The 15264-nt window shown below is 65.6% G+C and overlaps 1 protein-coding gene across 1 annotated transcript in view; it reads right to left on the reverse strand.

Annotated features, from left to right (window-relative positions):
* Positions 1 to 201: 201 nt before the first annotated feature.
* CHLRE_16g658900v5 (uncharacterized protein) overlaps positions 202 to 15264 on the reverse strand; it is an 18263-nt gene continuing 3200 nt past the window's right edge. Inside the window, exons 6-33 of the mRNA XM_043070948.1 lie at positions 14930 to 14998; positions 14292 to 14600; positions 14009 to 14092; positions 13582 to 13683; positions 13052 to 13156; positions 12488 to 12577; positions 11501 to 12208; positions 11077 to 11199; positions 10027 to 10728; positions 9531 to 9656; positions 9100 to 9207; positions 8813 to 8878; positions 8442 to 8582; positions 7757 to 7880; positions 7479 to 7588; positions 6972 to 7130; positions 6252 to 6400; positions 5710 to 5914; positions 5277 to 5403; positions 4857 to 4964; positions 4435 to 4535; positions 3926 to 4035; positions 3424 to 3561; positions 2925 to 3089; positions 2598 to 2663; positions 2206 to 2338; positions 1718 to 1807; positions 202 to 1450 (exon numbers count right to left, since the gene is read on the reverse strand). Of these exons, the coding sequence (XP_042915590.1) occupies positions 1286 to 1450; positions 1718 to 1807; positions 2206 to 2338; positions 2598 to 2663; positions 2925 to 3089; positions 3424 to 3561; positions 3926 to 4035; positions 4435 to 4535; positions 4857 to 4964; positions 5277 to 5403; positions 5710 to 5914; positions 6252 to 6400; positions 6972 to 7130; positions 7479 to 7588; positions 7757 to 7880; positions 8442 to 8582; positions 8813 to 8878; positions 9100 to 9207; positions 9531 to 9656; positions 10027 to 10728; positions 11077 to 11199; positions 11501 to 12208; positions 12488 to 12577; positions 13052 to 13156; positions 13582 to 13683; positions 14009 to 14092; positions 14292 to 14600; positions 14930 to 14998 (4683 nt within the window). The 3' untranslated portion in view covers positions 202 to 1285. The remainder of the gene's footprint in view (positions 1451 to 1717; positions 1808 to 2205; positions 2339 to 2597; positions 2664 to 2924; positions 3090 to 3423; positions 3562 to 3925; positions 4036 to 4434; positions 4536 to 4856; positions 4965 to 5276; positions 5404 to 5709; positions 5915 to 6251; positions 6401 to 6971; positions 7131 to 7478; positions 7589 to 7756; positions 7881 to 8441; positions 8583 to 8812; positions 8879 to 9099; positions 9208 to 9530; positions 9657 to 10026; positions 10729 to 11076; positions 11200 to 11500; positions 12209 to 12487; positions 12578 to 13051; positions 13157 to 13581; positions 13684 to 14008; positions 14093 to 14291; positions 14601 to 14929; positions 14999 to 15264) is intronic.

Below are 15264 nucleotides of genomic sequence, written 5' to 3' on the forward strand. Positions count from 1 at the left end.
CGCGGCGTCCCAATCGTCGATGCCAAGGGCCAGGTCCTTTTGGCGAGGCACTTTCGGGTTATCAATAAACATGCTCTTAACATGCACATACCGCACGCATCAGTGGCTGACACGCCTGAGGCTGACAGATTAGTGGCTGATGGGTTACGGGTTAGACGGCATGGCGGAGTAGATTGGCGTGCAGTGCAGCTGGCGAGACACCTGCGCACGAGAAATTTCAATCGCATTAGCACCAACCTACTGCTGCCTGCACACCGCTCGCACAAGGCATTATCACGGCTTAACGACAGATGACGAACAGTGCCCGGCACATATCCCCCTCGTCGGGTCCAAACCCTAATCCCGTTCAGCACATCTGCCATACCGCACCCTAGGCGCGTCTGTCCATCTCATACCGTATTTGACCCATGGCCTCGTAATCAGCTCTGTACGCGCTGACGTCACAACCGCACACCCAAGACACTGATCGCACTTGAGTTCCTGCACGCACGCGCACGGCGTTGCACCGCCACAGACCGGCCAAACACGCACAGCAAGTGCACGCACAAGCCAGAAAGCATGGCGTATCCGTCTACAATGAGTCACGTCACAGGTCCTAAGCTGCTTGTCTCTCCAACGCTCTGTTTGATTAATCGAACCAAGTCTGCATGCAGTCCGTGACGCCCGCCAACGGTAATACCGTACTTGATGTCCTATACAGCCACGCACAGCAATCGCTACACGTCTAGTGCCCTCACTGTCTCACATTGATGATAACGGTGAGCAAATGCAAACGGTGGTTTATGCGTTTGGTAAATCCCGGCAAATTGATGAGTCGCGCTCACACGCGGCGCCTGGTCAGATGTGAGTCGCTTGTGCGTGTTGCGTTTTTTCAAACATGTCAATAAGAGTGCGTCGAGCTGCTCATAAAGGGAGCAATGCAGTAGTACGGAATGACGCACCTGAACACACACGGCACTCTCAGCTTCGGCATACTCGTGACACCGGTCCGCACGAGGCGCCCAATCCCAACTGCAGAAGGGCGCCTATTCAGCGCCTCCCGCCACCCAACCCACACACGCAAACCCATCCCGCCCCTAGCCTTGCTCCCACATCGGCACTCGATGGCCGGCGTCCAGCAAGCACATCCCGGGAGCCGCTCGCTGAACTAAATCATACACAGCTGCAGCCGCACATGAGGCACCACACACCGTACCTCGCAAGCCACAAGCAAGGCACCGTGCTTCGCGAGACAGCCCAGGCAAAGCAGCTAGCTCCGGTATGCAGCGCGAACAGGCGGCCGCTGCTAGCTCTTTGGCTTGTCCAGTGCCGCAGCGAGCTTGTCCAGCTTGGCTTGCAGCTCGGCGATGGCCTCGCCATTCCGCTCTGACGTGGCGCGCACCACCGTCTCCACCTCCCGCACAATGCTGGAGCGCATGTAGCTGATGCGACCCGCCCATGCGCCGAACTCCTGCAAGCAGCCACGCACCGCAAGGGTTTGTTCATGTGTTGTGAGCCACAGTAGACGAGCACGGCTAAATGTCGCTGCGCATGGTGTCGCGCACAGGGCATGACGTTTGGTGGTGCCTGCACGCTTGCTGCTGGTGCTACTGGTGCTGCTGGTGCTGCTGGTGCTGCTGGTGCCTGCCCGTCGGCCCAGGGCGCTGCTGCACTGGTATACGCAGGCAGCGCGGCACACGCAGGTACGGCGCAACGGCGCTGCCCCCTGCCGGCCCACCTGCGGCTCTCCGGCCGCCTGGCTGAGCCAGCGGCCCGACTTGACCTCCTCGGGCCGCAGCAGCAGGTGCAGCACGTCACCGTCCAGGGCCTGGCGGGGTGGAGAGGAGCGAGAGGGGTGGGAACAGGGGTGGGGGAGGGGAGGGATTGGGCCGGGACAGGGCAGGGCAGGGTAGGGCAGGGCAGGGCGGGGCGGCGCGGAAGGGCTTCGCTTGACAAGAGCTCGGCGGGGCCGCATCACCATGGGGAGGGCAGGTGTGTTGGCATTAGCGCTGGCTTAGCTGCCACCGCTGCCTGGCATCACAGCGCGCGGCGCATCCGGGACCGTGCCGTGCTTGCAACCACTCAACGCACAGCACAAGCACGCACATGCGCACAGTGTCCTGCGCCCCTTTCCGCCCACTGCCACCCGCACCCGCACCCCCACCCGCACCCGCATACCCGCACCCGCATACCCGCATACCCGCACCCGCACACCCGCACCCGCACCTGCATGCGGCGGCTGCGCTTCATGAAGTCCTTGACGTACACCATCATGTGCGCGCGCAGCCGCATCACCTCCACCTCGCGGAACTCCTTGACGCGGTCGTAGGTGTCGTTCATGGTGGCAATGAGCAGGTTCCTGCGGGGCGCCGAGTGGGGTGTGCCGTCAGTCGTGCGCAAACACATGCAACAAACCAAACATTCCAAGGTGCCGTCAAGGTGTTGGTAAAGTGAGGGCTCGCGAATGGTAGTACCACTGGATGTTGGGGACGTTGGATGGTCCTCGCCCCAGCCCCCTTCCGCGCGCACACACACACACACACACACACACACACGCGCGCGCACACACACGCACACGCCCACACGCCTTGCATTTCGCACGCACACGCGCTGCTCACATGAACACGATCATCATCAGAATGGCGTACAGCGACAGCAGCAGCACCGACATGTCGGGGAAGCGCCTGGAGGGGGGATTACATTCATGATTAATTAAGAAGGGAGGGGGGAGGATTGCGAGGGGGGGGAGAGGGCAGAGTGAGAGGGGGAGGGGCAAGGGACGAGCGGTCGGAGAGGAACGATGGAGTGACGTGGCCGGTGGCGGCGGGGCGGCCGGAGTATTGATGTGGTCCAAGAATGCGGAAACCACCTTGCGCCTCCCTGTGAACTCACAGCCCTCCTGCACAGCAGCCCCCACCGGCCCGCCCCCAAGCCCCGGCACCCACCACACGTCCCGCTCGTCCGTGATGATGGAGCTCTGGAAGTCGCCCAGCAGTGTGGTGAAGAGCTGGCTGGTGTAGGTCTCCGCGTCCGTGCCCGCGTTCACACGCAGGCCCGCAGCCGCCAGCACGAAGCCCGAGTACACGGCGGCGATAAGCAGGAAGAAGTACCTGCGCGGCGGAAGGGAGGGCGGGGGGGGGGAGGGTTGTAGCTACCAGCCCAAACCAAAACTGAACCCCATGCAAAAGAGCGAGGAGAAGAGCGTGGCCTATGCTTTAAGGGAGGGAGGAGGGGAGCCGAATGAGACGGGCTCCCATGCAAGCCCACCCGTCACCTGTTCCCACTGTGTTTGTTGTCATAGCCAAAACACCCGCCCCTTCCCGCTGTGCCCCATCCACTGCCCTTAAGACCACATGAGCTTCCCCGTGGATACTTCAACCCCGCCTTTCCTGGCTCACTTCTGCCCCTCTCTATCCTCCAGCAACGGCGAAACGCCACACCCACCTGCTGTCCGCCAGGATCTCCAGCAGCGCCAGCACGGCGGTGCTCAGCTTCTCCGTCACCAGCCCGAACAGCGTCAGGCGCAGCACGAACACCAGCATGGCCAGACCCGACAGCGCAGGGACCAGGCTGGGAGCCACACTGTGTGGGGTTTGGGCGGGTGGATGGGTGGGAGCGAGGGAGGGAGGTTACATTCATGATTAATTAAGAAGTGAAGTCGTAGGCAGGTACAGTTGGGAGGAAAGGGGTTAAGGTGGCAGGCGGCAAGGCGGGGAGGAGGGGGCTTGACGGCGCGGCGCCTGGAAAAAGACGCATTTCAACAGGCACATGCGCTGGGCGGTCACACGCTCCCCTTCTTACGCGCGCAGCGAAAGTGAGGTTGTCCCGACTGCTCGCATGCACTGCCCCGACTGCTCGCATGCGCAAGCCAGTCGTCACCCATCCCCCACCGTTGCTGCTGCTGCTTCCCCCACTGCTGCCCCCCCCCCCCCCGGGGCGCACTCACCCCGCGAACACCAGCCCCACCACCGCCCACACCATGCCGTGGCACACCAGCTCCAGGTGCCGCCCGAAGCGCACCCAGGTGGGCACACTGGGCACGTGCAGCTCAGTGGCCTGGGCAGGGGGGGGGGAGAGGGCAGCGGCGGGGAGGGGTACATCCATGACTGTTTATCAAGTGAAGGCGCGGGGGGGGGGGCGGCAGCCGGCAGGTGAGGTGGGTGAGGGCGAGGGTGAGCGCTTGCGTACGTGCAATGTGTTCCCTGGGTAGCTGGAGGTGCCCATCCGAGTCCTAAAGCCATGCGTCCTGGTAGGCGCAGCACCATCACCACCCTGGCCCCATCATCAAACAGCCCCGGCCCTAGCCTCGCCCCCACCCGCGGCCCCCGCCCGCTCCCCCTTCCCCACACACCCTCGTGCTCCGAACTTGCTGTGCAACACACACTCCTCCACACACACACACACACACACTCCTTTCCATACCCACACATGCACAGTGTGGTGTCACTCACTCACCCGCTCCAGCAGCATGCTCGCGCTCAGTACGGCGCTGGCAATGAGTGTGGCGCACACGTCCGGCCGCCGCCGCAGCGTGGCGCCGTCCTCCGAGTCCTCGTCTGCGTGTGTATAAGCGCGTGTGTGTGTGTGTGTGTGTGTGTGTGTGTGTGTGTGTGTGTGTGTGTGTGTGTGGACAGGTCAAGACCGCCAAGTCAAGAGGAGGTTTGGCGTGCATGTGCCATTGTGCCCCATAGCTTATACATCCGATCTTCTGACATGGTAGTGTACCGGAACTCAACGGTCAGCCCAATGAAGTTCGTTGCTGCTCGTGAGGAGTTCAGAACCGTGCGCAACAACGCAATCGTCAACAACCGCACCACAGGGAGCTATACTTGTGCATGGCTGGTTGCCAGTATCCAACTCCTTCACGGCCGCCTTACCGGTGGCTGTCCCGTACGCCAGCACCAGCATGAAGAAGGCGCAGAAGGTGGCAGCGAACAGCAGCTGGCAGGCGGCCGTCAGCAGGATCATGAAGCGGCCAAACATGTCTGTGTGCCGGGGCAGGGGTAGGGGGCGGGGGCGCAGGTGGCAGCAGATGGCGGGATGAAGTTAGCGTGTCGCGTGGAGTCAGCGGTCGTGTGGGAATAGGCAAAAGCAACACAGCAGGCACCGCAAAGCGCCAAGCCACGCCGAGCTCCCCACCCACCCAGGCCGCATCCACCCCACGCATCCCCTGCAACACCCCGCACCCACCAACGCCGCGCCTCGCAGCATCCGCCGCCCGGGCATATTCCCGCGCGCAGTCGCCCACTCCCGTCCTGCGACCCTCCCCAGCCACCACCGCACCGGCGCCCGCTCACCCCAGTGCAGCGTGTAGAGGGCCTTGACCACGGCGTACTGAAACCAGGAGGCGGGGGCGTCGCTGTCCGCCAGCGCGGTCAGAATGTCGCCCGCGCCCAGATCCACAAAGTTGAGGATGGGGAAGGCCTGGGGGTGGGGTGTGGCACAATTAGAAGGCGCGGTTGCAGAGAGGGAGCAGCAGTTGCAGCGGGACGAGGGGAGAGCGGAGAGGGAGGCGGGATTTGGGCGCGATGAGAAGGAGGGCGGGTTACGCAATGGCCAGGAGGGACTGGTGCTTGCAGGCTAAGCGGACGGACACGTGATGCAGAGCTGCTGCGAGCCCTTCGCCCCCGATCGCAGCGCGTCGGCATCGCACACGCAACAGCCTCAGCCCCTATCCAAACCACGCATCGCACGGGGACCAACGACGTGTCCGCAGGCGCACGCACTCACCAGCACCGCGCCATCCAGCGTGCCCGTGCGCGCGCGCTTGGCCCGGCTCAGCAGCGGCCGCCCGACCCTGCGTGCACGCCACCGCCGGAACGCCTCCCGGGTGCGCTGGAAGCGCATGCGACCTGTGGCCCAGGCCCACAGCAGCAGCTGGGCGACGAGGTAGACGGGCAAGCGGTGGATGAGCAGCGGGTTGGACGCGAACACGCTGCAGGGCGGCGGCGGCAGTGGTGGGGGGGACAGGGTTTGGCGAAGAATCCAAGCCCGGTTGGGGGGTTGCAAGGATGTTTGGAGAAGCGGAAAGGCGGGGGAGGGGGGAGCAAACGGGTCGTGGTGGGTGGCCAGCAGAGTGAGCCGGACAGCCGGGGCACTGCCGCCCCCAACTCGAGGCCGGGCCGGGCCGGGCATGGGCCGGGCGCAAACAGCAAAAGACCTTTCTTTCTGAGAGGAAGAGGAGTTTGGGAAAGGCAGGTGGAGGCAAGGGAGGCGGCCAGGAGACAGGCGACATGGCAGCAGCAAGACACGGCGCCGGGGCGTGGACCCACTTGAGCAGCCGCCGCAGCATGCCGGTGCGCTCGCGCTGCTCCGCCTCCACCTCCGCCGCCTCCACCGACTTGGCCAGCTCTGCGGCGCGGTGGTCACCCTCCGCGCTGCCGCCCTCCTCGCCCGCGGCGGCGTCGGCTTGGATGTACACCTGCGTGCGGCGGGGGCCGGGGCGGGGGGGGGGCTTGTAAATACCAGCCCAAACTGAACCACACCAAGCTAAAACGAGCGGAGCACAGGTAACGTAGAGGCGTTAGTTGCAAGCGACAGTAATTCAGAAGTAAAGGCGTAGCCAGGAACAGTAGTATATGCGGCGGGGGCGGGGGCGGGGGCGGCGGCGGGCGGGGCTCAGCAGCGTCAATAGGTAGTAGGCAGTTGGACAGGTGTGGGACGAGGAGACAAGGCAACTCGAGCCAACGCCCCGAGTCACCAGCCCCGAGTCAAGAGCAGCATCAGCGCAGCTACCGTACGCGCAGTGCGCCCACGACTCAGCCGCAGCACCCCCCCCAGAAAATATTATCGCTTGCAACTGTCGCCTCTGCCTGTGCTCCGCTAGTTAGGCTCGGTTTGGTCTAGTAACCCCCCCCCCCCCTACATACATACATATACACACAAACACACACACACACACACACACACACACACACACACACACACACACACACACACACACACACACACACACACACACACACACACAGACAGCGGGCCAGGAGCCGCACCTGCGTGTCTGTGAGCTTGTTGTCGTACGCGGACTTGAGCTTGGTGTAGAGCGGGTCGTTGGGCTCGAACACGGTGTCGATGAACTTCTTGGCCCAGGGCTCCATGCTGTAGCCGCCCTTGTTGTCCTTGACGCCCTTGCGCCAGCTGATCAGCAGCAGCTGCGGCCGGAGAGGGCGGAGAAGGGGGCGGAGAAGGGGGGGGGTGTAGATTCCAGCCCAAACTAAACCGAACCCAATGAGGGGTTGACGTGGTGAAGGAGGGGGGGGGGCAAGCATGCCGTCACGTCACAGCAGCGCAACAAGCTGGTGAAGCCGACGACACTCATGCAACACCGGTGTGTTGGAGGCCAGTTACTACAACGGCAGTTGGCGGTTGGCCCATGTCCGACCCCCATGTCCAACACAACCTGAACCCGCTGGATCCCCGCCGCGCCGCCTGCACAGCACGCACACCGCGTACACCCCCGCCCCCTGCCCCCGCCCCGCCCCCTCGCCCCCGCCCCGCACCTGCACGAAGTGGTGCGTGTACACCGGCTCGAACAGCGGCTGGGGGTACTGGATGCGCAGCGGGCGGCCGGGCCGGAAGTTGTTGTACTTGGTGGTTTCGAACATCTTGCCTGCGGTCAGTGTCATTTGGTTTTGGTTACAAGGTGGCATGCAGACATACGGTACTTCGTGTTGGGTGCATCACGCGGCCTTCAGCCGCCGGCCCCCTGGCTTCCCCGCTCCCCACCGCTCCCCAGCACCCAGCACCCATCACCCAGCACCCAGCGGTTTCGACGCACCCTCCCGGAGGATGACGTCCACGATGCGCGGGCTGAGCTTGACCTTGAGCATGTCGCGAATGAGCTCGGACATGGACACCTCCAGCTTCTCGTTGAAGTCGGAGGGCACGCCGGCGGGCAGAGGCTGCAGGGCAGGGCGGGGCGGGGCCAGGCGGGGGAATCGCAGTTACCAGCCCAAACTAATCCGAAGCCAGTGCAATAGAGCGAGGAGGAGAGCGCGGCCTATGTTCTGACAACGGGAGGGCCGCGGAGGGCCGAGGAGGGCCGAGGAGGGCCGAGGAGGGCGGGGCAGAGGGAGGGAGGGCGGCGGGGTGGGCCGGAGCGAGGAAGCGGCGCGATGGACGCGGAGGTGGACGGGTAGAGAGGCCGGGCGCGGGAGCCAGTGCTGAGGGGGTTGAGGGTGCGGTGCAGCGAGGGGGTTGTGTACGCCCACCGCCGAGCTGCCACCTCCTCCAGCCGCCTTCCTCTCCCTGCCTCTCCCTGCCTCTCCCTGCCTCTCCCAGCCTGCCTCTCCTAGCCTGCCTCTCCTAGCCTGCCTCTCCTAGCCTGCCTCTCCTAGCCTGCCTGTCCTAGCCTGCCTCTCCTAGCCTGCCTCTCCCAGCCTGCCTCTCCTAGCCTGCCTCTCCTAGCCTGCCTGTCCCGTCCTGCCTCTCCTAGCCTGCCTCTGCTGCGCCTGCGGCCTCACCTGCTCGCACATGTGGATGTAGTGCCGGATCTTGGCCAGCCTGATGCCGTTGCTGATGAGCTGGCGCAGGTCGGAGCCACTGAAGTCCTTGCCGATCAGCGCCGCGAACTCCTCCACAGTGCTGCCCAGCTCCACAGCCGCCTACAACAACAGGCGGAGGATGAGGAGGTGGAGGAGGAGGAGCAGGAGGAGCAGGAGGAAGAGAAGGGGGCGGTTGCATATTATAGACAGAGCACAAGGGACACGGGTATGCATCACCGCAGGGGGCCGTACTGGCCACCTAGGGTGCTGTCGGCTGCCGAGGCCCACACGCCCCTTCTCTCGCTCGCCTTGTACACGCACTCGAAGGGCACGCCCCTTCCCCCACTCACCTTGTACACGCACTCGAAGGGCACGCCGTAGTCCACCAGCGCGTCCACCACGTACTCGTCATAGCCCTGCGTGTGGCGTGTGCACAGCACAAGAGGCGGTGGGTGTGGGGATCAGGTGCAGCAGCATGAGCGGTGAGCGGGCGGGAGCATTACACGGCACGTGCCGACGCCTCGCCCCCGCCCCGACCCGCCTCCTCGCCTCCGAGCTTCTTCCTCCCGCTCACCCGGATTGGGCCTCCTAATGCCGCTCCGCACCACCTTCCCAGCGCCTCCCTCGGCCCACTCACCCGTATGGCCTTGAGGCGCGCCAGCTCGTGCTTGCGCCAGGTGAAGGGGTTGCGCACGTGGCTGGCCTTGACCAGGTGGTCGCGCCCGTACACCAGCCGGGCGCTCACCTGCAAAAGGGGCAGTATGTGCAGCAGGGGCAGTAGGGGCAGTAGGCAGAGGGGGGCAAGGCAGGCCCAGCCGTAGCCCAAGCCCAAGCGCAAACCCAGGCCCGCGCCCCTGCCCCCGCCTCCGCACCCGTCCTCACGCCCCCGATCCTGCACGCCGCTCGGTTGGTTTGTTTTTAGTTCTGGAATGATCTACCCTCCCGCTCCCCCCCCCCAGTGCATCCTGTACCGCATTTCCAACTATCTTTGCACCACCCCAAGTCCCCAACCCGACCCCCCACCCCCTATTCCCCACCCACACTCCGCTCCCCCCTCCCACCCCCCACCTGCAGTGTGTCCAGCCGCTCCATGACGTCGCGCGACACCACGTTGAGCAGTGTGGCGCAAGAGGTGGGGAAGCGGATGGCCAGCTCCTTGATCAGGTCAGAGGTGATGCCGGTCAGGAACACAGCCTGCAGGGGGGGGTAGGCAACACACGTGAAGAATCGGGGGGCGGGGGAGGGGGTGCAAGGATTGGTACGGAGAAGTATAGAGAAGTAGACAGCAGGGGGGGAGGCAACACACGCGAAGGGGCGCGGTGCGGGAGTCCGGAGAGGCTGGGTGCGGGCGAGCGAGAAGGCGCGGATGGACAGGCTGTGGTTGATTGCCCGCGTTGCGCAACCCAGTATGGCCCCACCAGCACCGCAGGCACCGTAAAACTCCAGGCAAGACTCTGCATCCCTCCTCCCCTGCAACTCCCATCGCTGCCCGCCGACCCCTGCTGCCCCCCCCCCTTGCTGCCCCCCACCCCCAAGCCCCCAACATGCCGCGCGCCTTCCTCACCTTCTTGTCCTTGCTGTTGATGTCCACCCAGTTGATGATGCTGGTGACGGCCGCCTCCACGTTGTAGGCCTTGCCCGCCCGCACCGCCGCCCACAGCACCCGCTCCACGTCCAGCGTCTGGAGGTCCAGGTCCGCACGCACCTTGGCAAGGTCCCACCGCCCGCCTGAACCAGACCCGCCGCCGCCGCCGCCGCTGCCGTCCTTGCCCGGATGGTCGTAGGCGGCGGTGCCGCCGCTGCCACCCCCGGCGCCTCCGGCGCTATCTTTTATGAGCGCCATCGCATGGTTGCCGCCGCCGCCGCCGCCGCCGCCGCCGCCCGACACAACCACCTGCCGCGCACTCGAAGGGTTGCTGTTCGCGTCGCCCGCTCCCGATCCCGCTCCCGCTCCATTGCCTCTCCCCGAGCCCGCGCCGCCTGAGCCTGGGCCGGGGCCGGGGCCGGGCAGCAGCTGCGGCACGTCCGCCGGCTGCACCCGCCGCGAGCCGAAGGCGCCGAAGCGGCCCGAGAGCCGCGACGCCAGGCCGCGCATATCCACGCTCTGGAGCTTGGTCAGGGCGCCGGGCGGCAGCAGGATGCTGGGCTGCTGGCCGGAGGGGACCATGGCCAGGGGCTCGGCGGCGCCGGGCGTGGCACCGCCGCCTCCGGCGATGCGCAGCAGCTCCATCAACAGCTTGCGGCTGCTGTCGGACTCGTTGAAGGCCTGGCGGGGGTGGGCGGGGTAGGGGTACTTTCATTCAAGTTCCGGAGCCCAAGGAAAAACCCGAGAACCCGAGCCTGAGCTTGGGATGAAGGGGCTCTCCAGGCATGATGCTGACGATGATGGACAGGCGCAGCACATGCAGGGCAGGCCCGTGCGGCGTGTAATGCACAGTGCTCTGCAAGCGCCCAAACCCCGTGCCTCAGGTGCCGCAGGCACATGACCGCATGCTGCATGTGCACTCAACGAGATCTCGCTCTACCGTATTTGTGTACAGCGCTCTACGCAAGCTCTCTTTCCCGCTCCCCAAGGCGAGAAGCAAACCATTACACCGCCCGCCGCCGGCCGCACCTGCTCCGTCTGCCGGTCCGCTACCAAGCCCACGAAGTCGGCGTAGATGGGGAACTGCGCCATGTCGTTGAGAAGGCTCTCGTCCGCGTGCTCGAAGAAGATCTTGATCACGCGGTACGACAGCTGCGATGAGATGAGATCAAGGCACACGCGATGAGATGCAGGCACATCAGGCGCACGTGGCGTGCCAACCGGGTCAGAGAGCATTGCATAGATTATCAGCGAGCACTGTGGGACGACTGATGCAATGTGCGGGGCTGGGTTGCGGTGCCCAACAGCACGTTGCTTGACCACGCTTTGCTGTGGCAGGCACAGAGCCACGCTGAAACTGCGACATGCGCTTCCTCACTGCGAGCGAGAGCGCGAGACCGCAAGCACGAGCGAGAGCAGGCATTTAGCAGAGTAGGCACGCCTTGCCACGCACCCGCTTCAGGCCCTCCACCAGCTGTTGGTAGATGAGCAGCTTGACACGGTCCGCCGCGCCGCTCTTGCGCCCGCCGCCGCTGCCGCCGCGCCCGCCCGCCCCAATCTTGAGCCAGTGGCCGCCCCCGCCCGCCGACTTGATGGCCGCCTGCGCCAGCGCCGCCGCACGGTCCGCCGGGACCGTGCCGCCGTCGTGCGACACGCGCGCAACGGCGGCGGCGAGCGAGCGCGGGCCGCCGGCCGGCGTGTGCGGCAGCGGCGACGGCGCGAGCGCGGCCGCGCCGACGCCTCCGCCGGCGCCGGGCCTGCTGGGCGCGAACATGCTCAACGCTTTGGCGGCCGCGGGCCCCGGCCCCGGCCCCGCCGTGACGCTCCGCGCCGCGAATATGCTCTTCATACGCCCCACGGCACCGACTGCGCTGGGCAGCGCCTCGTCTCCCTCCCCTCCTCCGCCGCCAGCGCCTGCGCCGCCGCCTCCCCAGCGCGTGGACCCCAGCGACCAGGGTGCCGGCCGCGACCGCGTGGCGTTGCCGTGCGGCGCGAGGCCGTGGCTGATGGCGGTGATGGCGGTCATTGCCGTGGTCATGGCGTGGTGAGCGCCGCGCATGTCCACGCCGCCGCCGTCGCCCGCGCCGCCGCCGCGCCCGGTGCGGAAGCCCTCGGGGCGCAGGCAGTGCACGAAGCCGCGCACGTCGCTGTCTTTCATGTCCTGCGGGTGTGGGCGGCGGGGGCAGGCGTATGCCGGGGTTGTGTGTGGTGTCCGGAGCTTGAAAGGCTGGGTTGGGTGGGGGGGCCCGCGAGGGGCAGCCTGGGATACCGCATTGGAAATGGTGCTTCGTGGGCTTGCCCCACCTCTCTCAGCTCCACACACCGCCCTCCCAACTTCTCAAGCCCCGCCCCGCCCCTTTCCCTGCCCCTTTGTCCGCCCTTGCCCTGCCCCTTCCTGTGCCCCGCCCCTTCCCGGCCCCCGCCCCCCCTGCCAGCCCACCTGCAGTTTGGACAGCAGCCTGTGGAAGAGGGTGGGGAAGGACGACACCAGCGGCTCCATGGTGGCTTGCCACTGGGGCGACTTGAGAACCTGCATACGTCGAGGCCGGGAGGGAAACATTCATGATGGTTACATTCAAATTATTAAAGAAGTGAAGGCGTAGGAATAGTAGTATGCAGGTGCGTTGTTACGATGTTCGATGTCCAGGGAAGGGGCGAGAACGGTGGCGGCGGTGTTTGTGGTGGCGTGTGTGGTATGGTTGGCGATGGCGCGGTTGGCTTGAGGGGCGATGTGGAGCGGAAGCGACAGCGCGCATGCGGGCGTGCACATGGGCGTGCGTGTACAAGCACGCCGGCGGCAAGACGTCACTCGCCCCCAACCCCTGCACCGCCGCAGTGGGGCCGCCCCGCCAGGCAGCCACACAGCGCCGCCCTTCTCGGCCCCCCCTTTGACTATTGGGACCTTTTCTCATTGTCGGGCACAATACTATGCTTGCTTTGGTTTAGTTTGGGCTGGTATTTACAACCCCGACCCCCCATCCTCGCCCTGTCCTGCCTCACGCACCTCGGGGCACTGGTTGCACACCAGGTCGATCATGATCTCCGTCAGCTTGTAGTGGTTGCCCTCAATGGCGGCGATGACGTAGTCCACAATGGTGTCGTACTTGGCCTGGCGGGCCGGGTGGGGTGGGGGGGAGGGGCGGGGCGGGGTGGGCGGGAGGGTGCGCAGGAGGCGACACAAGAAGAGGCGTGGGCAGGCGGAGGGTGCGAGGTAGGGGGATTCCGGGCATGACTTATTAGGGCAAGGCGGTGTTGGAAGGGCGCGGCGTTGCGAAAGGAGAGGACGCGAGTCGGGGAGAGGTGTCCAGGGCCAGGGGGCTACCGGCGGTTAGGTGAATGGCCGGCACGCGTGCTTGAGCGCACTCACGCACTCACGCACTCACGCACTCATGCGCGCGCGAACACACACACACACACACACACACACACACACACACACACACACACACACGCACACACACACACAAAAACGCTTTCGTTTTCTTTTAAACACACACACACACAACACACGCACACACACACGTGTAGTCGCACCTTCTCGTACAGCCTGCTGAAGAAGCGGCGGATGGTGGCGCCCACGTCGGCCGACTGCACCGCGCCCACCATCTCGCCCGCAATCGCCAAGAAGTTGAAGCGCTGCGCACATGCGCACCGGGCAGGAAGCGGGCAAATGTTCGGTGTTTATTTCGATGGTACCGTGGAGATTGCGCAGTCGGTGGGGATTTCGCAAGCGGTGTAACTCAAGCAGACATCCTTACGCCAAGGCAGCCCCGACGCTGCGCTCTACCCTGTGGTAGACATGAACTCATGTCGCGGCCGGTAACGCCCTTCGTGATTGCTCTGAGCCCTCCCCGCGATGCCTGTGTCCCCGGTCATTCCTCCTGCTCCTGCTGCTCCTACCGGCCCCCCCTGTACCGCTTTCCAACCATCCTTGCAACTCCCCTACAATCTGCGCACACACCTGCTGCGACGGCGCCGCCGCCTTGGCCGCCACCTTGTCCAGGTAGCCCGCCGCCTTGGCCGCCCGCAGCCAGTTGCCCTTGACCTGCGAGGCGCCGGGAAGAGGCAGGCAGCCACTCAGTCAGTCAGCCCGTCAGTCCGTCAGTCCGTCAGTCCGGAAGGCAGGCCGTCAGTCCGTCAGTCAGTCAGTCACGCAGTCAGGCAGGCGGCGAGTCACGCACCCCACAATTTGCGAGGCCCCAGGGCCCCAGGGTAGCAGAAAGGCACGGCTCAACCCCACGCACCCGTTTCTTGGGGTCCTTGCTGTCCTGGCCCTTGCCCTCCTTCCCGGGTCCCGGCGAGGCCGGCCCCAAGTCCTTGGCAGCACCGCTGGTGCTCGTCCCAGAGCCGGCCGCGGCCCCCGGCGCAGCCCCCGAAGCGGTCTTTGCCCCCTCCTTGGGAGCCGCCGCCGGCGCGGCGGCAGTCGGCTTCGCAGCCTGCTGCCCTCCTCCTCCTCCTCCGCCGCCGCCGCCACCGCCACCGCCGCTGCCTGCCGGCGGCTCCTTGAGCTGCTGCTCCATCACCTCCGCCATCAGCTGCACGATCACAGACATCTGCGGGGCGGCGGGAGGGAGCTCGCGCTTCAGGCCTTGCAACATCATACCAAGTTTTCGCCCAGCCGGCACAGCTGCATGCAGCTCGCCCCTGACCGTCTGACACGTCGCTCCCCCCCTCGCCCCGTCCGTGCTGCACCCGGATGCGCCCCCTATAGGTTCTGGCGTCGGCCATGGTTTCTTGGATTTGGAATGACCCCCCCCCCCACACACACACACACACCGCTTTTCCAAACATCCTTGCACCCCCCACCCCCGTGCTGATGGGACTTTTTCATTGGGCCCGAGCACATTACCCCCCCGCCCCCCCCCCACACACACACTCGCACCGGCACGTCCTCGTAGTGGTGCACCATGAGGCGCAGCAGCTCCTGCAGCGACACCAGGTTGGGCGCCACCTGCGGCAACACAAGGCGGCAGGGCAGGGCCGAGCGCCCCAGCTCGCGTGCGGGTGCGCGGGCAACTGCGCACACGACTGCAGTACTGCCGACACTGCTTCCCAGGAATTCCCGTCGAATTAGCAACTGAATCGACCATGCATCACTGCCTCCCTCTCCCTCTCCCTCTCCCTCTCCCCCTCTCCCTCTCCCTCTCCCTCTCCCTCTCCCTCTCCCTCTCCCTCTCCCTCTCTCCCTCTCTCTCTCTCTCTCTCTCTCTCTCTCCC

This window comes from Chlamydomonas reinhardtii, chromosome 16 (genome assembly GCF_000002595.2).
Source record: "Chlamydomonas reinhardtii strain CC-503 cw92 mt+ chromosome 16, whole genome shotgun sequence".
Classification (NCBI taxonomy): Eukaryota; Viridiplantae; Chlorophyta; class Chlorophyceae; order Chlamydomonadales; family Chlamydomonadaceae; genus Chlamydomonas; species Chlamydomonas reinhardtii.